The sequence below is a fragment of the Dryobates pubescens genome, chromosome 13, assembly GCF_014839835.1.
Source record: "Dryobates pubescens isolate bDryPub1 chromosome 13, bDryPub1.pri, whole genome shotgun sequence".
Lineage (NCBI taxonomy): Eukaryota > Metazoa > Chordata > Aves > Piciformes > Picidae > Dryobates > Dryobates pubescens.
In genome coordinates, this window is record NC_071624.1 from 23,487,569 (window position 1) to 23,511,910 (window position 24,342).

The 24,342-nt window shown below is 52.2% G+C and overlaps 1 protein-coding gene across 1 annotated transcript in view; it reads left to right on the plus strand.

Moving 5' to 3' along the window:
• LOC104300243 (S-adenosyl-L-methionine-dependent tRNA 4-demethylwyosine synthase TYW1) overlaps window positions 1-19,092 on the plus strand; it is a 114,171-nt gene extending 95,079 nt beyond the window's left edge. Inside the window, exon 16 of the mRNA XM_054166986.1 lies at window positions 18,634-19,092. Within this exon, the coding sequence (XP_054022961.1) occupies window positions 18,634-18,855 (222 nt within the window). The 3' untranslated portion in view covers window positions 18,856-19,092. The remainder of the gene's footprint in view (window positions 1-18,633) is intronic.
• Window positions 19,093-24,342: the final 5,250 nt, after the last annotated feature.

A 24,342-nucleotide genomic window follows, 5' to 3' on the forward strand; every position in this document is an offset into this window, starting at 1 on the left:
GTCTCTCAGGAGCCTTCTCTTCTCCGGGCTGAACAACCCCAACTCTCAGCCAAGCTTCACAGCAGAGGGCTTCCAACCCTCCTGTCATTGCTGTGGCCCTGCTCCAGCAGGCCTCTGTCTCTTCTGAGCTGAGGACTCCCAGCACTGCAGATGGAGTCTCAGCAGAATCCCCTCCCTGCCCCTGCTGCCCACACTGAAAAGCCGCCCAGAAAGCTAATGAACATTGCAACACTGTGCTAGCTGAGCAACTGCTGGAGCTGCTCCTCGTTATGCTAATTGAGCTCATTATACTCTTTGCATGTTCCTCACTTGTGTTTGAAGTTAGGAGCACTCTGATGTGCCTCACATAAGTGGGAGCTGCTTCCAGGGAGTGGTGGTGCAGGGCTGGCCACGTGAGGTGACCGGCAGCGCTCGCCTGCAAGCCACCGCCTGCCCAAGCCCCAGAATAGAATCAGACAATCCACAAGGCTGGAAAAGACCTCAGAGATCAGCAAGTCCAACCTGTCACCCAACACCTCCTGACTAACTAAACCATGGCTCCAAGTGCCACATCCAATCCTCCTTGGAACACCTCCAGGGATGGGGACTCCACCACCTCCCTGGGCAGCACATCCCAATGGCCAATCTCTCTCTTTGAGAAGAGCTTTCTCCTCACCTCCAGCCTAAACCTCCCCTGGCACAGCTTGAGACTGTGGGGAACTTTAGACTGGAGATCAGGAAAAACTTCTTTGCTGCAAGAGTGGTCAGGGATTGGCACAGGCTGCCCAGGGAGGTGGTGGAGTCCCCATCCCTGGAGGTGTTCAGGGAACCTGTGGCCGTGGCACTTTAGGCCATGGTTTGGTGGCCACAGTGGTGCTGGGTTGAAGGTTGGACTAGATGACCTTGGAGGCCTCTTCCAACCCAAACAGTTCTGTGACTCCATGGGAAGAGCTGGAAAGGAGCAGAGGGAAGCAGAACACTGAGCCTGGGCTTTGCTTTAACTCACCTGAAAGTTCCTTTATTTACACTCTCAGCCTCAGCTGTTGCCACGGGCAACTGTGCCTGAGCAAACCCATGGAGGCAGGAATCTTCTTCTCCTTTGGAAGTGAGGGGCCCAGGGAAAGAAAGGAAACAGCTTGTCACCTAACTTACTGGTGCATAATTTAAGGAGCACCATTAGTAACAAGAATAGATTGATGCTGGCCCAGGAGGAATTCACCAGCTGCTTTGCTTTCCCCAGCAACATTAGCAGGAGGAGCCCTTGTGGAAGCAATCTAAGCAGGGAGACTGAAAGCAGCTAATAAAACAAGGAGATTTACTTTTATTATGGTTAATTCTAAATTTCAGGCTCCAGTGGAGGATAAAATTTGTCAGGGTGTGTTGTTTGCAGGGGGTGGGGTGGGGGAAATAAAAAGAACCTGTGCTCTGGGAGCAATTAAACTGCAGTGAGTAATTGCCAAATCAAAAGGTGTCTTAAAAGTTTAAGGAGTTGCAGGAAGGCAGCACTAAAAAATCATTAAGGGGTGTGATTTATTTGCCTGTGTCCTGCTAGGGCTGAGCTTGGAGGGGCTCAAACAATGCTCCTGTGAACGGTTTGAAACACCAACAGTGCAGTGCCAGCTGGTATGGAAGAGGCTGGAAGCGTTGGCAGAGGAATGATGCACCTCAGAGAGTCAACCAGCTTGGAAAAGACCTCAGAGATCACCAAGCCCAACCTATTACCTCATGCCTAACACCTCCTGGCAACTAAACCATGGCTCCAAGGGCCACATCCAAGGCTTTTTGGAACACCTCCAGGGATGGGGACTCCACCACCTCCCTGGGCAGCACATTCCAGGGGCCAATTGCTCTTTCTGGGAAGAACTTTCTCCTCACCTCCAGCCTAAACCTCCCCTGGCACAGCTTGAGACTGTGTCCTCTTGTTCTGGTGCTGCTTGCCTGGGAGAAGAGACCAACCCCCACCTGGCTACAACCTCCCTTCAGGGAGCTGCAGAGAGCAAGAAGGTCTCCCCTGAGCCTCCTCTTCTGCAGGCTAAGCAACCCCAGCTCCCTCAGCCTCTCCTCACAGGGCTGTGCTCCAGACCCCTCCCCAGCTTTCTTGCCCTTCTCTGGACACCTTCCAGCATCTCAACATCTTTCCTGACCTGAGGAGCCCAGAACTGGACACAGGACTCCAGGTGTGGCCTAAGCAGTGCTGAACACAGGGCACAAGGACTTCCCTGCTCCTGCTGGCCACACTCTTCCTGATGCAGGCCAGGATGTCCTTGGCCTTCTTGGCCACCTGGGCACACTGCTGGCTCATGTTCAGCTGCTCTCAACCAGTACCCCCAGGTCCCTCTCTGCCTGGCTGCTCTCAGCCACTCTGACCCCAGCCTGTAGCACTGCCTGGGGTTGTTGTGGCCAAAGTGCAGCCCCTGGCACTTGGACTTGTTGAATGCCATCCTGTTGGCCTCTGCCCATCTGTCCAGCCTGGCAAGGTCCCTCTGCAGAGCCCTTCTTATGTTCCAGTTTCTGCCTGTTCCCCCTTCTCCTGTCACTAAGGGAAAGCCTTCAGGACTTGCTGGGTCTCAGGGGATGAGATGTGTCCCACTTAACCTTGGAGAGCTTTGGATCTGCCACTCCTGCACTAACCAAGGACAGCCTGGGGGACATAGTGGCCTGAGCAAAGGTGCTCATCAGCCTCTCCATCAGCCAAGAAATCTTCCCAGCAAAGAGGAAATCAGCCTCTCCCTTCCCATGCGTGTCCTGTGGGGGCTCGGGTGGGATGTGGAGGCTTCACGTGCGCCCTGGCTGCGCTTGCAGGAGGCTCAAGAGGTTGGGTGAAAGGCATTGAAGTTGTTCCATGCTGAGCTTTTCATCTATATTTAGGGAGGAAAAGGAAGCACTTAACTACCAGCTGCAGATCCACTAACAAGGGTTACATCAGAGAAAAATAGGCCCTAACATTTGGTTTCCTTCCTGCCTTGCAAGTCATCTGGAGGCTGTGAGCTGTCCTTGGGATCCAGCAGCCCAGATCCACAACTGGGAGCAGTTCTCTGCCTGCTCACCCATCAGCACTTGCAGCCATGGTTTAGTTGTCAGGAGGTGTTGGGTGACAGGTTGGACTTGATTTGCCTGTGGCAGCACTGCAGTGCAAGGGGGAAAGCAACCTTGAGCTGCTGCTTCATGTCAGAAGGTCACCAGCACTGGTTAGGCCACACCTGGAGTCCTGTGTCCAGTTCTGGGCCCCTCAGGTTAGGAAAGATGTTGAGATGCTGGAAGGTGTCCAGAGAAGGGCAAGAAAGCTGGGGAGGGGTCTGGAGCACAGCCCTGGGAGGAGAGGCTGAGGGAGCTGGGGTTGCTTAGCCTGGAGCAGAGGGAGGATCAGGGGAGACCTTCTTGGTGTCTCAAACTCCCTGAAGGGAGGCTGTAGCCAGGTGGGGGTTGGTCTCTTCTCCCAGGCACCCAGCACCAGAACAAGAGGACACAGTCTCAAGCTGTGCCAGGGGAAGTTTAGGCTGGATGTTAGGAAGATGTTGTGATCAACCTGCTGTAGTGTGAGGTGTCCCTGGCCACGGCAGGGGGGTTGAAACTGGATGGTCCTTGAGGTCCCTTCCAACCCTGACAATTCTATGACTCTGTGATTCTAACACATCAAAGACCACTGAGTCCAAGACCACCATGGCCACTAAACCATGGCCACATGTCTTTGGAACACTGGGAAGTTTAGGCTGGAGGTGAGGAGAAAGTTATTCCTAGCAAGAGAGATTGGCCATTGGGATGTGCTGCCCAGGGAGGTGGTGGAGTCCCCATCCCTGGAGGTGTTTAGGAAGAGACTGGGTGGGGCACTTGGTGCCATGGTTTAGTTGATCAGATGGTGTTGGGTGATAGGTTGGACTGGATGATCTCAAAGGTCTCTTCCAACCTGGTTAATTCTATTCTGTTCTATTCAAAGAGGAGCAACATCCTCCTGTCTGCAGCAGACACGGGATGGGGTTGCTCCCCAGCTGAGGACAAGGTGCCTCAGTGCCCAAGCAACAGCCATAGTGCAGGTGGCAGGAGGAAATGTTCTGTTCCTGCAAGGAGTTTTTCTTCCTCTTGTCTCCTTCAAAATATGGAGGTGGCTGTGGATCAGGATCCCTGATAGCAACACAGACTGGGGGTGAAGGGCTGGAGGGCAGCCCTGTGGAGAAGGACTTGGGGATGAAGAGCTGGACATGAGCTGGCACTGAGTGCTGCCAGCCCAGAGCCAGCCTGTCCTAGGCTGATCCCCAGCAGTGTGGGCAGCAGGGGCAGGGAGGGGATTCTGCCCCTCTGCTGAGACCTCCCCTGCAGTGCTGGGGCAGCTCTGGAGTCCTCAGCACAGCACAGACTGGGACCTGTTGGAGCAGGGCCAGAGGAGGCCACAGCAATGCTGGCAGGGCTGGAAGCCCTCTGCTGGGAGACCAGGCTGAGAGGGTTGGGGTTGCTCAGCCTGGAGAAGGCTCCAGGGAGACCTTCTGGTGGCCTTTCAGAGCTTCAAGGGGAGAACAGAAAGCTGGGGACAGACTTCTGAGCAGGGCCTGTTGTGACAGGAGAAGGGGGGATGGTTTGAACTCAAAGAGGGAGATTCAGACTGGAGAGAAGGAAGAGAGGTTTATGATGCCAAAGGTGGTGAGAGCCTGGCCCGGGTTGCCCAGAGTGGTGGTAGAAGCCCCATCCCTGGAACCACTGCAGGACAGGTTGTCTGGGGCTCTGAGCAGCCTGCTGTAGTTGGGGATGTCCCTGCTGACTGCAGGGGGGGTTGGAGTGGGTGACCTTTGAAGGCCCTCTTCAACCCAAACCTGTCTGGAATTCCCTGGCTCTGCCGTGCTTGATCTGGCGGTTATTAAAAGAAGCTCCCAGTCCTGCTCAGGTAATCCAGCTTTCATCTGCTGGAATTAAAACTGGCTGGATGTAGCCCTGCCTTAATTGGCAGAGGAGATGATGTGCTCTGCAGAGGGTAGGGATTAAAGAAGCCCTCTGCAATAATGAAGCCTGTCTTCAGAAGAGCTCAGGCAAGAGCAGATGGCAGAAACAGAAGCAGACCAGGTGCAGAGGAGCAGACCCAGGGGGCTGGGGCTGTGCAGCTCTGGAGAGGGACCCAGCAGTGCCTTGGGGATCACCTTTTATTTGTTTCTCTCTCTCTCTCTTGAAAATCTCATCAGAAAATCCCATTTCCCATTTGTGGTTTGCCAGCTTTGGGAGGTGTTGAGGTCTCTTCCAGCCTTGGGGATTCGGTGTTCTGGCTGCTCAGGGATGTCTGTCTGTTCCTGAGCACCTCAGCCTCTGAGAGTGCAACTAACTGCAGGGCTGCTTTTTCAGATTCACAGGTTGCACTGGGTTGGAAGGGACCCTCAAAGATCCCAGGCTCACAGGAGGTCAGGGGTTGGAGGCAACCCAAAGAGGTGATCGAGTCCAACCCCCCCTGCCAGAGCAGGACCATACAATCTAGCTCAGGTCACACAGGAACACATCCAGACAGGCCTTGAAAGCTTCCAGAGAAGGAGACTCCACTCTGGGCAGCCTGCTCCAGTGCTCTGTGACCCTTACAGTAAAGAAGTTCCCCCTTGTGTGGAGGTGGAACCTCCTGTGCTGCAGCTTCCATCCATTGCTCCTTGGCCTATCCCAGGGAGCAAGTGAGCAGAGCCTGTCCCCTCCCTCCTGACCCCCAGCCCTCAGATATTGATCAACATTCATTAAATCCCCTCTTAAGTCTTCTCTTTTCCAGACTAAAAGGCCCCAGGTCCCTCAGGCTCATCTTGTCCAAGCCCCCTGCAGGCAGCAGGGGCACCTCCAACTAGAGCAGCAGGCTGCAGAGTGCCACATTGAGTCTAATCTTGAATGTCTCCAGGGATGGAGCCTCCAGCACATGCCTGGGCAGCCTGTTCCAGTGTCTCACCACCCTCCCTGTGCAGAACTTGCTCCTGCTGTCCAGCCTAAGCCACCCCTGCTCCAGCTCCAAACCATTGCCCCTATCACTCCAAGCCCTGCTAAACAGTGTGTCCCCAGCCTGCCTTTTTGTTTCCAGCTGAAGCTGATGGAAGCTTTTGGCTCTGTTCACTGCTCACAGATCCTCTCTGCAGAGTTCCTGAGGGGTTTAAAGCTCCTTCCCTGAGCTTGCTGTCACTGCAGACGTGTTCAGCTTCAGGGCTATGGGATGTAGGGAGACTCTTGGCATGCCTGGTGTCCTGGTCATTGCCTTCTCTTGCAGCCCTTGTAACTTAATAACCAGCTTAATCTTAATTATTTCCCCCTGCAGCCTGAAGGTTACAAGTGGCAATTAAACAAAGGGAAGGTTTTAGCTATTCAAGAAGCAATATGACCCTGTTAAGATTAATTTCTCTCCCAATATTTCCTCTCCTCTTCCTGAGTGGCTCCAGTTCAGTCACTTCCACTGCCAAACAAAGAGAGCCTGAAATAATTGTGAGCCTTAATTAGATGAGGAACCCTGTGCAATAATTCAGTCAATGGCTTGTTTGACTTGGAGAGCTTCAGCCTGGCAGGGGGTGGAAAACAGTCCTTGCAGTTGGGAAATGAGAGTGCTTTGCACTCCTGTGATCTATGAGGTGGTTACTAATAGCCTGTGTCAAAGTGGGGAAAGCTGCTTGCTTCCAGAGCAGTCATGAGCTGTCTTCAGGGTGAAAGGAAGGGGCTCAGGGTTGGGGCCATCAAGATCAGTTTTCCAGCTGCCTTTTGAATGTTAGAGCTCAGAGAGGTGGCTGGTGGTGGAGACAGCAGAAACCAAACCAACCCAAGCACCAAACAAAACACAGTCTAAATAACCAACTGTAGAAAACCAGTGGCTGAAAGCTGCTGCATCACCAATGTTGAGTGCCCCAAAGGCAGCAGTGAGCTGCTACAGAGGAAAGAAAGGGAGATGGAAGCCATCAGGAGCTCCACACAGCCTGTGGGTGGGAGCAAAACCTTCACCCTCACCAACATCTCATGTCCTGCTAAACCAAGCTCTAAAGGCAGAAAGAGAGAGATGAAGGTTTGAACTTGTCCCTGGGGGCTGTCTGGTGGCAGCTGCAAGGACAGCTTGAAGGTGTCCAGAGAAGGGCAACAAAGCTGGGGAGGGGTCTGGAGCACAGCCCTGTGAGGAGAGGCTGAGGGAGCTGGGGTTGCTTAGCCTGCAGAAGAGGAGGCTCAGGGGAGACCTTCTTGCTCTCTCCAACTCCCTGAAGGGAGGTTGTAGCCAGGTGGGGGTTGGTCTCTTCTCCCAGGCAAGCAGCACCAGAACAAGAGGACACAATCTCAAGCTGTGCCAGGGGAGGTTTAGGCTGGAGGTGAGGAGAAAGTTCTTCCCAGAGAGAGTTGTTAGCCCTTGGGATGTGCTGCCCAGGGAGGTGGTAGAGTCTCTGTCCCTGGAGGTGTTCAAGAGGGGATTGGATGTGGCACTTGGAGCCATGGTTTAGTTGTCAGAAGGTGTTGGGTGACAGGTTGGCCTTGATGATCTCTTAGGTTCTATTCTATTCCAACTATATTGATACTATGATTCTAAGTTGTCCCAGGGGGAGGTTTAGGTTGGCCATTAGAAGAAACTTCTTCATTGAAAGGGTTCTCCAAGGCTGGCACAGGCTGCCCAGGGAGGTGGTTGAATGCCCATCCCTGGAGGGGGTTCAAACATGCAGGGATGTGGTGCTGAGGGCCATGGTTTAGCCCCAGCCTTGGCAGAGTTAGAGACCAGTTGGACTGGATGATCTCAAGGACATTTTCCAGCTGACACAACTCTGTGATGAAGATGACCCTCCTCATCTCAGTCTGGTTCCCCCTGAAGGAAACAGAGCATCATTCTTGTTAGGACAAACTGATTGAATTTTGGCTGAGTTCCATTTTTCAGTGGTAGCTTTTCCTGTGTCACCATCTCTGCCTCTCCTCTGTGGTTTATCCCTTCACAGAAGGCCTCAGTCTAGTTCCTAGCAATTGTGCATGGCTGGGGAAATGTAGTAAATTGTGCTGCTCTGTATTGTCCTCACTCTAGGCACAGGTTTTTATCACCCCCACCCCCCCAGTTGCTCATGCAAGGATGTTGATAAGAAATCTGTCATGTGTGGCCCTGCCAGGGAAGGGCTACAAGGATGAACAGAGGGCTGGAGCTGCTCTGCTCTGAGGACAGACTGAGGGAGTTGGGGCTGTTCAGTCTGGAGAAGAGAAGGCTCTGAGGAAACCGAATTGTGGCCTTCCAGGATCTGAAGGGGGCTCCAAGAAAGCTGGGGAGGAACTTTGGAGGGTGTCAGGGAGGGATAGGACTGGGGGGGATGGAGCAAAACTAGAAATGGGGAGATTGAGATTGGATGTGAGGAAGAAGTTGTTCCCCAGGAGGGTGGTGAGAGCCTGGCACAGGCTGCCCAGGGAGGTGGTGGAAGCCTCATGCCTGGAGGTGTTTGCAGCCAGGCTGGAGGTGGCTGTGAGCAACCTGCTGTAGTGTGAGGTGTCCCAGCCCATGGCAGGGGGGTTGGGACTGTGTGGTAGGTTGAGAGAGGGCTTAGCTCTCCCTCCTCCACAGAGTAAGAAACCACAGCTAACTCAGTCGAAGAGCAAAAGCTATATATTTACAAGCATATATGGAAAGCAGGTTATATATAACACAATATATACAGGTATTTACAATATATACACAGAAATACACAGCAAAGACAAATAACACAACAAAAATCCCTCCCTCAGGGAGGGATCCCCTCTTTGGAACCCCCTCTCTCCCCCCCTTACCTCCCTTTTTCCCCAAAAAGGGGTTAGAGAGAGAGAAAGGCAAGTTACTAAGGAAAAGAGTTGTTAGCAAGCTTCAAAAGCCCATGCAGGATTAGTGTTTGCTTATCTGAAGGCCAAGTCCAGCAGTTCGCAGAAGAAGCAGGCAGGGAGAACAGGCTGAAACACCAAACTCCCCCAACTCCCAAACCGAACTGAACTGAGGAAAAAAAAATTTTCCAACCGCTTCACAATCTAAAGCTGAATTTTTGTTTATCAACCAATGAAATTCGTTTAGAATATCAGAATGTTTTGGTTCTAGTACCAAAAACATTAGCCAGTGTGTTCCAGCAGTGTTTGTTCTTAAAGGCACAGCCTCAAACGACCACAGTCCACCCCTTTCTAAACAATTTCATTGGCTGTTCGTACTGTCCATCCAATCCAGAACAATATTTACAGTTCGTAAGTTAAGTTCATCGTCCATTCCGGCTATACTCAGATGTAGATGATTCAGAAGTCCAAGAAAATCCAAAATCAAGAAAATGGAAAACAGTTTGTCTCTCCGCAGACGAAGCGAAGAAAAAGGGAAACAGGGACTCAGGGACTCTCAGTTGACTCAGGGCTCTCAGGGTTCTCAGGGTTTGTGCACCGTAGATTCCTCAGGGACTCTTTCCTTTGGACGCGCTGTAGCTGTACAACATTCTGAAATTAAACTCTCTCAGCTAAAGTTAAATCTCTTTGTGGAATACACTGAATTTCACCATTCTCTTGCATTACCCAATAAGTGTGACCCGGACCTTCTGCTGAAACCACCCCTCGGACAGGTTTAGCCTCTCCTGAGGGCGAAAATACCCAAACAGTTTTACCTAACAGATTCTTTTCCCTAACAACAGGAACTCTATCACCTTCTACTTTCTGTAGCAGATCAGAATGTGCAGGTCCAGCTCGGTTCACTGAACCTCTACTGTTCACCAGCCAGGTTGCTTGTGCTAAATGTTTCTCCCAGTTTTTCAAAGATCCACCTCCCATGGCTTTGAGAGTGGTCTTCAACAAACCGTTGTAGCGTTCAATCTTCCCTGCAGCTGGTGCATAGTAAGGAATATGGAAAATCCACTCAATACCGTGCTCTTTTGCCCAGCTCTTTACAAGGTTGTTCTTGAAGTGAGTTCCGTTGTCTGACTCAATCCTCTCTGGAGTTCCGTGTCTCCACAGGATCTGTCTCTCCAGACCGAGAATGGTGTTGCGTGCAGTTGCATGTGGGACTGCGTAAGTTTCCAGCCATCCAGTGTTTGCCTCTACCATAGTAAGCACGTACTGCTTACCAGAACGAGAACGTGGTAGAGTGATGTAGTCAATCTGCCAAGCTTCACCATACCTGTATTTGGACCATCTGTCACCATACCACAAGGGCTTAATTCTCTTTGCCTGCTTAATAGCAGCACAAATGTCACAGTCATGGATGACTTGTGTGATGGCATCCATGGAAATGTCTATGGATCTGTCACGAGCCCATTGGTATGTTGCATCTCTGCCTTGATGTCCTGACGAATCGTGAGCCCACCGAGCTAAGAATATCTCACCTCGGTGTTTCCAGTCGAGATCAAGTTCAGAGTCCTTGTCTACTTGAGAAACTCTTGCAGCTAGATCTGCCTGATGGTTGTGCTGCTGTTCCTCAGTAGCTTTGCTCTTAGGAATGTGAGCATCAATGTGTCTCACTTTCACTGGAATTCTCTCGATTCGATCAGCAATGTCTTGCCACAGTTCAGCTGCCCAGATGGGTTTTCCTTTCCTCTGCCAGCCATTCTTTTTCCAGTTCTTTAGCCAACCCCATAGAGCATTGGCTACCATCCATGAGTCGGTGTAGAGATAAAGCTTTGGCCATCTCTCACGTTCAGCCACGTCGAGAGCTAGCTGGACAGCTTTTACCTCTGCAAACTGACTGGATTCTCCTTCTCCATCCTTCGCCTCTGCAACTCGGCGTGTTGGACTCCACACGGCAGACTTCCACCTTCGCTTGTTCCCGACGAGACAACAGGAACCGTCTGTGAACAAAGCATATTTCTTTTCATCATCAGAAAGGTCATTGTAAGGAGGAGCTTCCTCAGCACGAGTTACTCTCTCCTCTGGAGGTTTAGCACAGTTGGTATCTTCAGGCCAACTTGAGATCACCTCCACCAGACCAGGTCTTTCAAGATTTCCCATTCGAGCTCTCTGTGTTATCAGGGCCATCCACTTAGACCAGGTGGAATCTGTGGCATGATGTGGTGTGGAACCTTTGCCTTTGAACATCCAATTCAAAACTGGCAATCTGGGAGCTAAGAGAAGTTGTGACTCAGTTCCAATTACTTCAGAAGCTGCTTTCACTCCTTCATAGGCAGCTAGAATCTCTTTCTCTGTTGGAGTGTAATTAGCCTCTGAACCTCTGTAACCTCGACTCCAGAAACCAAGAGGTCGTCCACGTGTCTCACCTGGAGCTTTTTGCCACAAGCACCAGGTTGGACCATTGTCACCTGCAGCCGTGTACAAAATGTTCTTAATGTCTGGACCATCTCGCACAGGTCCCAGACCCACTGCTTGGACTACTCGCTTTATCTGGTCAAAGGCTGCTTGTTGTTCAGGTCCCCAGTGGAAACTGTTCCTCTTTCGAGTCACATCATACAGAGGTTTCACAATCTGACTGTATCCAGGAATGTGTAGTCTCCAAAATCCCACTATCCCCAAGAAACGTAGAGTTTCTTGCTTGTTCGTGGGATTTGCCATGGTAGAGACTCTATTTACCACATCCACTGGAATGTGTCGGCGTCCATCCTGCCACTGCACTCCCAGAAACTGGATCTCTGTGGTAGGACCTTTCACTTTGTCTCTCTTGATGGCAAAACCTGCATTCAGGAGAATGTCCATGATTTTGTTACCTTTCTCGAAGACTTCCTCAGCAGTTTTACCCCAGACGATGATATCATCGATGAACTGGATGTGTTCTGGAGCACCACCTTCCTCCAGAGCATCATGGATCACTGCATGACAGATGCTGGAGCTGTGGATCCAGCCCATTGGCAGTCTGTTGAAAGTGTACTGGATTCCTCTCCAGGTGAAAGCAAACTGAGGCCTGCATTCCTTTGCTATGGGAATAGAGAAGAAGGCATTAGCAATGTCTATGGTAGCATACCATTTGGCCTCTTTGGATTCCAGCTCATACTGGAGTTCCATCATGTCTGGTACTGCTGCACTCATAGGCGGAGTTACTTCATTCAGGGCTCGGTAGTCCACTGTCAGACGCCAGTCTCCATTCGGCTTTCGCACAGGCCACACTGGACTGTTGAAAGGTGAATGAGTTTTGCTGATGACTTTCTGACTCTCCAACTGACGAATCAGATTCTGAATGGGCAACAAAGAGTCACGGTTGGTTCTGTATTGTCTGTGATGCACAGTCCGAGAAGCAACCGGCAACTTAATGTCCTGAATCTTGTGTTGTCCCACAACTGCAGATTCATCAGAAAGCTCAGGTCTAGCAGACAGCTTCAGTTTTTGTCCATCAATTTCTACAGAAGCTACTCCAAAAGCCCATTTGTAACCTTTAGGGTCTTTGAAACGCCCTTCTCTCAGAAAATCAATTCCCAAAATACAAGGTGCATCAGGTCCGGTCACAACTGTATGCTTTTTCCATTGTTTACCAGTTAAGCTTATATTAACCTCCACTTTACTTAACTCTTGAGATCCACCAGTGACTCCCAGAATAGTTATGGACTCTGATCCCTGATAATTTGATGGCAATATGGTGCACTGAGCTCCTGTGTCAACCAAGGCCCTGTACTTCTGAAAGTGTGAAGTGCCAGGCCACTGGATGTACACATCCCAATAGATTCTGTTATCTGTATTACCCCTCTCCTCCCCCTGGCGGGAGGCAGGGCACCCCTAGTTATGGGGAACATGTCCACAGGTGCAACGAGCACACTGTGCAGTGTTAGAACTGGAGCCACTGTTGGAGCTACTAGAGTTGTCCTGGGGAACTGTAGAAGTAACAGCTACCCTTCTGGTATTGCTACCTCGGGTTCTGCCACTTTGCAGTTCTCTCAGTCTCCTGAAAAGATTAGAAGTTGGTTGACCATCCCACCTGTTCATGTTCTCACCAAACTGATCACGCAGGGTAATCCAAATAGTCCTACGTGACTGCCTTGGTGGTCTGTTTTGGTTTGATCTGTTTTGGAATGACCTCCTTGGAGGATGTCTATTCCTCACAGATGAAACCTGTACCCACCTGGAGGAAGAATTGGAATCATCTCTTTGTGCCAATTGGGAGATGGTGTTTTTAAATTCATCCTTCAGCTCTTTCATGCAATTCTCCAGTTTTCCAGACAGAGTTTCAATGGCTGAAACCAAAGAAACACGTGTCATGCTATCATCCAATTGTCTCAATTGATCAGTGAATTGGCCAACCGTAAGAGGAGCTCCACCATAATTTCTTGCTACAATTCTGCTTGCCAGAATGTTTGCATAATTGGAAGGAGCAAGCTTGATGAGCTTTTTAGTAAGACCATTTCCTACAGGAACATCATCAGGATTCAGAGATTCATGTTCACCATAGAGTACCTCTCTAACAGCAAATTCTCTCAGACGCTTGATTCCCTCATCTATGGTAGTCCAGGGCTTAGGATTCCATGGAAGATCATCTCGGGAAGGGTATCTCATGAGAACCGCCATTAGAAGGCGTATCCACAGATTAACCTTACCGAGAGCCTTGCCTAGATGTCTATCTATTCCATTATCCTTCGAGAGAGTTCCTAGCTGGGCTGCTGACTTGTCTCCAACCATTAGAGCTGGAGCACCTGTATCATAACATCTACCAAGCCAAGCGAGAACTGGCTCCTTATCTGCTCTGAGATAGTCTTTTCTCACATTTCTAAGCTCCTCACGTGGTGAAGAGCAGTCGGTTATGTCATCTTGTTCTTGCTCCTCTGCCTCCTGTTCCTCAACTTGTGGTCCCAACAACCTCTCAAAGATCCCTTTAAGCTGAGAAGCACCACCACTAGCTGCTGTCCTACCAAGAGATGCATCTCGATCCTCTGATGATCTCAATAACTCAGCTATATTTTTAAGACAGATTTTCTCTTCCTCCCCAGCAGAAGAACCTTGCTGTGCATCCCCGTCAGCTCCTGAATCAGCTTTAGTCTTACCCTTCCTTGTTGTTAAAACTGCTACTTGCTTTACTGGAGCTGTGTTTGGGTTTCCAGCTGCCTTATTATCAGAAGCTGATAAGCTTTGAGACAGATTAGCTGCTTTGGAGGACGCTTCCGCTCCTGCCATGGAAGAAGGAGGAAATGACTCTGCCTCGTTAATGGTGGCTGCCTGGGACACGGGAGCCGCCATGTTTGGGGCAACTGCAGCCCCTGGCTGCTTGCCAGAATCATTAGCAGTGCTATTCAGAGCTGCCTTGCCGATTGACTTTTTAGCTTTATCTTTAACTGACACAGATTCTCCATTATCATCCTCACTGGATGTTCCTGAAACAGAGCTAGGGTGGCGTTTTCGTCTCTTAACCCTCCGTTTTATAACAAAACATGCCTTGGACACTTTTTTCTCCCGGTACAGTGCTACCAACAAATACACATTAATTATCATCATCAGCAGGACTACACACATCAAGAAAATCAGCTTTGGATCCCAGCCATCACTTAAAATTACCCTTTCACCGAGCGGAATCTTAAACTCTTTTATCTCAATAGGGAGTGTGCTAGATGTAACATTCCTGTACTTTTTAACATAAAAGAATTCCAGGCACTGATCATACAGAAGCCGAATCTTGTACTTAAACCACAAATATAATTTTTGCATTATATATTTACCTATCTTATCGATAATCATACCCAGGCAATACTTGTAGATCAATACACCAAAGACCGAGAAGAACAGACGCTCAAAAAGCCAAAACACCTTCATGTTTGCTCGTTCGACTTAAGCAAGCAATAAATCAAACTAATTTGTCAGCAAACCCCGAGTTGGGCAGCCAATAAATGTGGTAGGTTGAGAGAGGGCTTAGCTCTCCCTCCTCCACAGAGTAAGAAACCACAGCTAACTCAGTCGAAGAGCAAAAGCTATATATTTACAAGCATATATGGAAAGCAGGTTATATATAACACAATATATACAGGTATTTACAATATATACACAGAAATACACAGCAAAGACAAATAACACAACAAAAATCCCTCCCTCAGGGAGGGATCCCCTCTTTGGAACCCCCTCTCTCCCCCCCTTACCTCCCTTTTTCCCCAAAAAGGGGTTAGAGAGAGAGAAAGGCAAGTTACTAAGGAAAAGAGTTGTTAGCAAGCTTCAAAAGCCCATGCAGGATTAGTGTTTGCTTATCTGAAGGCCAAGTCCAGCAGTTCGCAGAAGAAGCAGGCAGGGAGAACAGGCTGAAACACCAAACTCCCCCAACTCCCAAACCGAACTGAACTGAGGAAAAAAAAAATTTTCCAACCGCTTCACAATCTAAAGCTGAATTTTTGTTTATCAACCAATGAAATTCGTTTAGAATATCAGAATGTTTTGGTTCTAGTACCAAAAACATTAGCCAGTGTGTTCCAGCAGTGTTTGTTCTTAAAGGCACAGCCTCAAACGACCACAGACTGGCTGAGCCTTGAGGTCTCTTCCAACCCTGACAGTTCTATGATTCTCTGATCTGCTGACTTCAGGCAGGTCTGGCATTGCTGGGCACCAGTGCCACATCTCCAGGGAACAATTAGTGGTGGGACCACGAGGAGCAGAGCCTGGGGACCTGGGAGCATGAGGTCCAAGGGGGAGGTGTGTGCTGGCTCCTGTGTCCTCTCACTGCTCAGGCAGAGCCCTCGAGGAGGCTGTGTTTGCCTTTCCAGGCAGCACAGCCTGGTTTCAGAGCCAGCTGAAGCAGCTGTCTTGCTATTTTCTGCTATGATGCTAGCTTCAAAAGAAAACAAGGGAAAGGTTTGAGCCATTTGTCTTCTGTTGATGTATTTATCACCTTAAAAGCTTTACCAGGGGGTGAAAGCCTCATGGAAAGCCCTGATGGCACCAGGCTGGACTCAGCTCAGTGTTTACTGTTGGCTTGCCAGTTGCAAGGAGGTGGTGGAACTGGTTTTGGGTCTTCAATCATTTAGCTCTGGAATGATCACAAGGTTGTTAAAACCCAACCTGTAAATCACAGAATTGTTCTGGTTGGAAAAGATCTCTGAGATCATTGAGTCTAACCATTGGCCCAACACCCTCATGGCCACCAAACCATGGCCCCAGATGCCGTGGCCACAGGTTTCCTGAGCACCTCCAGGGGTGGTGGCTCCACCACCTCCCTGGGCAGACTGTTCCAATCCCAGACCACTCCAGCAGCAAAGAATTTGTTCTGATACCCAAGCTAAACTTCTCCAGGCACAACTTCAGGCCATTTCTTCTCCTTCTGTCTCTTGATACTAAGGAGAAGAGACCAACCCCAGCCTCACTCCAACCTCCTTGCAGGGAGCTGTAGAGAGCAATGAGGTTTTTCCCCTCAGCCTCCTCTTCTCCAGACTAAACACCCCCAGTTCTTTCAGCTGCTCCTCCCCAGCCCTGTTCTCCAGACCCTTCCCCAGCGTTGTTGCCCTTCTCTGGACCTGCTCCAGCCCCTCAGTGTCCTTCTTGGAGTGAGGAGCCCAAAACTAAACCCAGCACTCAAGGTGTGGCCTCACCAGTGCCCAGTACAGGGGCACAATCCCTTCCCTGCTCCTGCTGGCCACACTACTGCTGATCCAAGCCAGGATGCTGGTGGCCTTCTTGGCCACTGAGCACACTGCTGCCTCATCTTCAGCTGCTGTTCACCAGCACCCTCAAGTCTTGGGGGCAGCTGGGGGCTGCTCTCCCCCAGCCCAGGGCTCTGCTTTTCATTCCTCAGCAGCAGCAGCTGCTTTCTGTGTCACACTTAGAGGATTGCTGCCAGCTACCTGATGGGGCAGAGCAGGGCTATTGCAGCACCAAAAATCTTTAATGGTCTTTAATCTGCTCTTGCAAGCAAGCCTGGCAGCCTTCTTTGGGTTGTTCTGGTGGGGATGGCATTGTCCCCTGGGAAGGGAAGGGAAGGGAAGGGAAGGGAAGGGAAGGGAAAGGAAGGGAAGGGAGCACAGGGCAGAATGACTTCCCTGCTCCTGCTGGCCACACTCTCCCTGATGCAGGCCAGGATGCCCTTGGCCTTCTTGCCCACCTGGGCACACTGCAGGCTCATGTTCAGCCTACTGTCAACCACTACCCCCAGGTCCCTCTCTGCCTGGCTGCTCTTCAGCCACTCTGTCCCCAGCCTGTAGCACTGCCTGGGGTTGCTGTGGCCAATGTGCAGCACCCAGCACTTGGATGTGTTCAATCTCCTGCCATCTCTAGGCTCATTCAGAGCCCACCTGGATGCTGTCCTGTGCAGCCTGCTCTGGGTGACCCTGCTCTGGCAGGGAGGTTGGACTGGATGATCTCCAGAGGTCCCTTCCAACCCCTCCCATTCTGTGAGTGTTAAGTGTGTGAAGAATGAGTGCTGGATGAGTTGATTCCCAATGGGACTCACCCCTCCCTGGGATGACTCTGCACTCTCTCATCCCTGCTCCGTGCAGGACTCTGCTGGAGCAGTGCAGGCAGCCCACAGCTCAGCCTGAGCAGTGTTTGATTGCAGGAGGTTTGCAGGGCTCAGCAGTTTTCCCAACCAAAAAAGCTTTTAGCTCTTGGGCAGAAAGTCAAGAGCCATTTTAAATGCAGAGCCATCAGGGCTTGGAAAGAGCCAGGGAGCCAGTCTGGTTTCCTTCTTTTTTTTCTTCTCCCCCTCCCTCCTTTTCTTCTCCTTTTTCTTTTTTGGATGGAGTGCATAATAAGCTCTCAGCTCAGATAAATCCTCATTGGGGATTCAGTCAGGGCTCTTGCTAAATGAGCAGAGCAGGGCTGCTAGACAAATGCAGCTTGAGCCTGGCAGAGGCAGCACTTCTGAAAGTTCTCCTGTGGAAAGAGGATTTGTGGCATTAAACCTTTTTACCTCCCCCCTTCCTCTTCCCAAACTCAGCCCCCTTGCCCCTTCCAAGAGGCACCCAAATCCAGCCTGAGCTGCACTCTGCTGTTGCTGTCAGAGAATCACAGAATCAACCAGGCTGGAAAAGACCTCAGAGATATCAAGTCCAATCTATTACCTAACACCTCCTGACAGCTAAACCATGGCTCCAAGTGCCACATCCAAGCCTTTTTGGAACACCTTCAGGGACAGGGACTCTACCACCTCCCTGGGCAGCCCACCAGCACTCCCAGGTCTTTTTCCACAGAGCTGCATTCCACCAGCCCAGCCACCTCACCTGCACTACAGGTGGCCAAGAAGGCCAATGGCCTCCTGGCCTGCATCAGGAAGAGTGTGGCCAGCAGGAGCAGGGAGGTCATTGTGCCCTGTGCTCAGCACTGCTGAGGCCACACCTTGAGTCCTGTGTCCAGTTCTGGGCTCCTCAGGTTAGGAAAGATGTTGAGATGCTGGAAGGTGTCCAGAGAAGGGCAACAAAGCTGGGGAGGGGTCTGGAGCACAGCCCTGGGAGGAGAGGCTGAGGGAGCTGGGGTTGCTTAGCCTGCAGAAGAGGAGGCTCAGGGGAGACCTTCTTGCTCTCTCCAACTCCCTGAAGGGAGGTTGGAGCCAGGTGGGGGTTGGTCTCTTCTCCCAGGCAGCCAGCCCCAGAACAAGAGGACACAATCTCAAGCTGTGCCAGGGGAGGTTTAGGCTGGAGGTGAGGAGAAAGTTCTTCCCAGAAGGAGGAATTGGCCACTGGGATGTGCTGCCCAGGGAGGTGGTGGAGTCCCTGTGCCTGGAGGTGTTCAAGAGGGGACTGAATGTGGCCCTTGGAGCCATGGTTTAGTTGTCAGGAGGTGTTAGGTGTTAGGGAATAGGTTGGACTTGATGATCTATGAGGCCTTTTCCAGCCTGACTGACTCTGTGATTCCCTTCTGTGATCCTCCTTGCAGTTCAAGATCGACGGCGAGTGGTGCACCTGGATCGACTACGACCGCTTCCAGGAGCTGGTGCGAGAGCACGAGAGCAGTGGTGGCTCCCAGAGCTTCACAGCAGCTGACTACGCAGCCAGAACTCCTCACTGGGCACTGTTTGGGTCCAGAGAAAGGGGATTTGATCCCTTGGAAGTGAGATACCAGCGGAGGAACAAAGGCAGAGACGTCTCTGGGTGCTGAGGTCAGGTCGGACTCGCTGCACCCTGGGCTGGCTGCTGACTTTTGCTCTCTGTTTCTCGGCTAACAGCAATTTTGAAACCCATTCCCCTAGTTTTTTCCCTGCTGTTTGATATTGAGAAGGAAGGTGGAGCCTTTATTTAACCCTTCCCTCCTGTTTTTTGTCCTCCAAGAACCTCTAAACCCTGCCCCTGCTCTCCACCTCGTGATCGACGCCCAGGGCCATGTGCCAGCGACTGGCAGAGCCGTGAGGGATGCTGTGGCTGTGGTCTCCACAGTGCAGTGTTTGGAGCTGGACTTCTCTGCCCTGCTGTGAGGAGAGCCTGGCATCTGCTGGCACCCAACTCAGCAGCAAATCATTCTGCATCCATAAGTGCCTGGGGGACTTCAGCACACCACAGGCTGGGTGGCTCAATGCAAGTGGGAGCGCAGGAGGACCTGGATCTAGAAGCCCCAAGCACAGCTGGAGGTGTCACTGTGCAGACTAATAAAGGTTTCTCTCTTCTAAACAGTGGTGCCAGTTCCTGGGAAGAGCCCAGCCCCAAGGAGCTGAGGTTTGGGAATGGTCTAAGCAGCAGCACCACCACTCTTTAATATCTTCAGCCTCTGAAGGTGGTGAGACACTGGAATGGGTTGCCCAGAGAAGCTGTGGGTGCTTCATGCCTGGAAGTGGTTAAGACCAGGCTGGATGAGGCCTTGAGCAACCAGAGCTTGTGGGAGGTGTCCCTGCCCATGGCAGGTGGGGGTTGGAACTGATGACCTTTAGGGTCCCTTCCAACTTCAACCATTCCATGGTTCTGTGATCTGCAACTTCTGCTCTGTCTCCAAGGTATCTTGCAAGCTCATGGCTTTGGCAGTGAAGATGGTGACAGGTTGGACTTGATGGTCTTTGACAGGTTGGACTTGGTGGTCCTTGAGGTCTCTTCCAGCCTTGATGATTCTGTGATTTTCTGAGGAGTTTTCTCCAAGTCCCTCAGCAGCCCCCAGCAAAGCTTCAGGGCCCTGCTAGGCTCCCCCTGTGTGTGCCCAGTGTTCTGCTGCTGGTGAGGATGTGCTGTGGGGAGCCAGCAGGCCTGGGGGGCAGCAGATGGCTTCCAGTGCTCCACCTGAGCAGTGTCCCTGCTGCTTTGGGCAGGATTGGCTCCTGCACTTGCACTGCAGTTGCCTCCTGCTCAAAGCAAAGCTCTCAGCACAGGTCCCCAGCAGCAATCCTCTGGCAGGAGCAGCTTCACTTGTGCAGCCTAACACAAACCTCCAGCTCCTGCAGGGACTTGCTGCATCCATGTCCTGGCCAGTGTGGGCTGCTGCAGCTCCAGCCTCCTGGTGGGGGGAATCATGCTCTGGGTGTGCTGAAGCTCTGGGGAGCTTCACTTCTGCTGGGTTGGGGGAGGTTTCACCTACTCTCCAAGGCAGCATTTCATGCCTCACCTGAAATTACTCCTTTTATGCTGAAAATAGATTGCTGCTCACCAGGATGCTCCTCTGGGCTGGGGCCTGGGGAATCTTCATGGGGCTGCACACTGGAAAAACACAGCCTTGAGTTCAGTGAGGTCTTTGGGAGTCTGCCAGGGATTGGGCACAAAGTTCCAGGCTGGGAAGACCTCTCCAAAGTGAGGATTTCAGGATCAGGCCATGCTCTTGCCATGGTGGTGCTCTGTCACCCTGACTGGTGATTGATGATCTGGATGAGGGGATTGAGTCAGTCATCAGAAAATGTGCAGATGACAGCAAGCTGGGGGCAGGAGTTGATCTGTTAGAGGGTAGGAGAGCTCTGCAGAGGGACCTTGCCAGGCTGCACAGATGGGCAGAGGCCAACAGGATGGCATTCAACAAGTCCAAGTGCCAGGGGCTGCACTTTGGCCACAACAACCCCAGGCAGAGCTACAGGCTGGGGTCAGAGTGGCTGAGAGCTGCCAAACAGAGAGGGACCTGGGGGTACTGATTGACAGCCACCTGAACATGAGGCAGCAGTGTGCCCAGGTGGCCAAGAAGGCCAAGGGCATCCTGGCCTGCATCAGGAAGAGTGTGGCCAGCAGGAGCAGGGAAGTCCTTGTGCCCTGTGCTCAGCACTGCTGAGGCCACACCTTGAGTCCTGTGTCCAGTTCTGGGCCCCTCAGGTTAGGAAAGATGTTGAGCTGCTGGAAGGTGTCCAGAGAAGGGCAAGAAAGCTGGGGAGGGGTCTGGAGCACAGCCCTGTGAGGAGAGGCTGAGGGAGCTGGGGTTGCTTAGCCTGCAGAAGAGGAGGCTCAGGGGAGACCTTGCTCTCTCCAACTCTCTGAAGGGAGGTTGTAGCCAGGTGGGGGTTGGTCTCTTCTCCCAGGCAAGCAGCACCAGAACAAGAGGACATAGTCTCAAGCTGTGCCAGGGGAAGTTTAGGCTGGAGGTGAGGAGAAAGTTCCTCACTGAGAGAGTTGTTAGCCATTGGAATGTGCTGCCCAGGGAGGTGGTGGAGTCCCTGTGCCTGGAGGTGTTCAAGAGGGGATTGGATGTGGCACTTGGTGCCATGGTTTAGCCATGAGGTCTGTGGTGCCAGGTTAGACTCGATGATCTTTGAGGTCTCTTCCAACCTTGGTGATTCTGTGACTGTATTTACCTTAACTGAGTGATGCCAAACCATTTTCCATAGGTTTCAAAGTGGGGCAGAGCCAGCCTCCAGCAGCATGTGCCTGTGGTGCTGCAGGATGCTCTCTGTTCTCCTTGCTGCCCCCAGGGATGCCCAAGACCACCCCCAAGAGCAGCCCTCCCTTTGGTTTGGGGGGTGTTGACCAAAGCCAGGGCATGATGTGGTGTCCTGGGCACCATTTCCATTGCTTCAACAGCCAGCCTGGGGGCTTGGGGCATTCCATCCTGAAGAGCTTTCAGTTCTTAAAGAGGGCAATCAGAAAGCTGGGGACTTAACCCACCGCTGCCTCTCCGAGCCGCGTCCTCTTTGGCAGGGGCTCGGCTCGGCTGTTTAAATCATCTTGGTGCTAAATACCTGCGAGTGGGGAAGGGAGAGAAAGCAGCGAAGCCGCCGATCATTAGCTGCTATAACTGCCAGGCGCAGCAGCTTGCCCCAGGGAGCAGCAAGCCTCTTGTCACCTTATCCCCAGCAGCCTCCCTCTCCAAGCTGTTGAGCACCTGGCGATGGCTCCTCTCGCCGGGGCCGGGGGAGGATGGCAGGTGAGCCCCTGCCGGCAGCTTGGTTTCATCCTGAATCACACCGGCAGGACCTGGCTGTGAAGTCTGGCAGCCAGATGGGCAGGTAAGTGCCTGTGGAATCTCTTCTGCCCTGCCTTTCACCACCTGCTGCTCTGCTGGGGGCCGACCAGAAAGTGTCCAGAGAAGGGCAAGGAGGCTGGGGAGGGGTCTGGAGCAAAGCCCTGTGAGGAGAGGCTGAGGGAGCTGGGGTTGCTTAGCCTGCAGAAAAGGAGGCTCAGGGGAGACCTTCTTGCTCTCTCCAACTCCCTGAAGGGAGGTTGTAGCCAAGTGGGGGTTGGTCTCTTCTCCCAGGCAGCCAGCCCCAGAACAAGAGGACACAGTCTCAAGCTGTGCCAGGGGAGGTTTAGGCTGGAGGTGAGGAGAAAGTTCTTCCCAGAAAGAGGAATTGGCCATTGGGATGTGCTGCCCAGGGAGGTGGTGGAGTCCCCTTCCCTGGAGGTGTTCAAGAGGGGACTGGATGTGGCACTTGGAGCCATGGTTTAGTTGTCAGGAGATGCTGGGTGACAGGTTGGGCTTGATGGTCTCTGAGGTCTTTTTCAACCTTATTGATTCTATGACCTCCAGGGAACCTGTGCCAGGTCCTCCCAGCCAGGCCAGCAATGCTTGGACCTCCTTTAAACGAGCTCCTCTGGGCTGTGAGGGTGGGAAGGGAGAGCAGAACTAAAGGGAACTGAGAGCCCTCAAGCTCTTCAGTGTTGCTAATTTAAAAGTGCTTAATCTGTAAGAATGGTCTAAATATAATGTGTGTGTGTGTGTGTGCAGTGCAGAAGGGGGGGTTCAAGGGAGGGCTGCCAAAGTCACCTCTCCTTGAAGGCCATGCCCAAGGAGGATGCAGATGGACTCCTGTGGGCACAGACAGCAGCAAGGTGCTGGTGTCTCAGGGAGTGAGAGGTGCACAGCTGAGGAGCTAGAAGAGGGCAGCAGGAGCTGGGGGTGCCCATGTGCTGGTGGTCCCCTGCTGCTGTGGCTGGTGCTGCTCTGGAGCTGTGGGCTAAGGAGAAGCTGGGCTGAGGGGCAGGTGGGATAAGAGCTTGGGATGTGTGCTAAGGTGATCTGGGTGCTCAGGGCTGAGGTGAAGGAGAGGCAGTGTCCTCTTGGAGGACACAGCTGGTGTCCTTGGGAGGGATGTCTGGAGAGGAGGCTGTAAATCTGCTGAGCATTGTCAGCAGGAGTAGCTGCAGGCTGCTCCTCACCTCCTGTGCCATGGGGCTGCAGCTTCTCTGCCGTCACAAACCTGTGTCACTGTGGCTCCAGGCTCTCAGGTGTTTCACACACCTTAGATCCTGGTGTCAGCTGCCTCCAAAGCAGCTGCTCCTGCAGGGCTGTCTGCCCCTGTGCAGGGGTTGGAGGGGAGGTGTTTTCCCTGCAGCCTCCCATCTTGGACTCCTGCCCCCTAAGACACAGAGTCTCACAGAATCCCTGCATGGTGAGATTGGAAAGGACCTCTGGAGATCAGCCAGTCCAACCCTCCTGCTCAAGCAGGGCACCCACAGCAGCTTGCCCAGGATCACAATGCTCAGGGGGAGTTTGGAATCCCTTGCAGGGAGCTCCACAACCTCTCTGGGCAGCCTGCTCCAGGGCTCCAGCACCCTCACACCAAGGAAGTTTCTCCTCCTGTTCAGATAAAACCTCCTGGGTTCCACTCTGTGCCCCTTGCTGTCCCTTGGCCTGTCTCTGGGCACCACTGACAAGAGTCTGGCCCCAGCCTCTTGCCCTGCTTTAGCTCTTGCTGAGCATTGCTCAGCTCCCCTCTGGGGCTGCTCTTCTGCAGGCTCTCAGCCCCAGGACTCTCAGCCTTTGCTCCTCCCAGAGCTGCTCCAGGCCCCTCAGCATCTTCAGAGCCTCCCCTGGACTCTCCCCAGCAGTTCCCTGTCTCTCTTGAACTGGGCAGCCCAGACTTGGACCCAGGACTCCAGATGTGACCTCCCTAGGGGCAGTGTGTGGCTGGGTCACTCCTCTGTGCTCTGCAAAGGGAGTCAAGCCCCTGGTGTGCTACAGCTGAGGGAAGGGATCCAAAAAAGCCTTGCTATGAAACTTGAACCCCCTGGGAGTGGCTGAACTCAGCTGACCTGAGCACTCTGCAGGAATCTAACAGCCATTGATTTATTCTGCTGATGTTAAACCTTTAGCTCTGGGAGGAGGCTCTGTGCTGCCCAGGACAATGTGTGAGCTGGGTAGTGAGCTGCAAAGACTCTGTCTGCTGTCTTCTCCCTTCCTGACTGCCCTGAGAACCTTTTCCAGACCCCTCTGATACTGCAAGGCTGAGAGTCCTGGGCTTGTTTGGTCTGG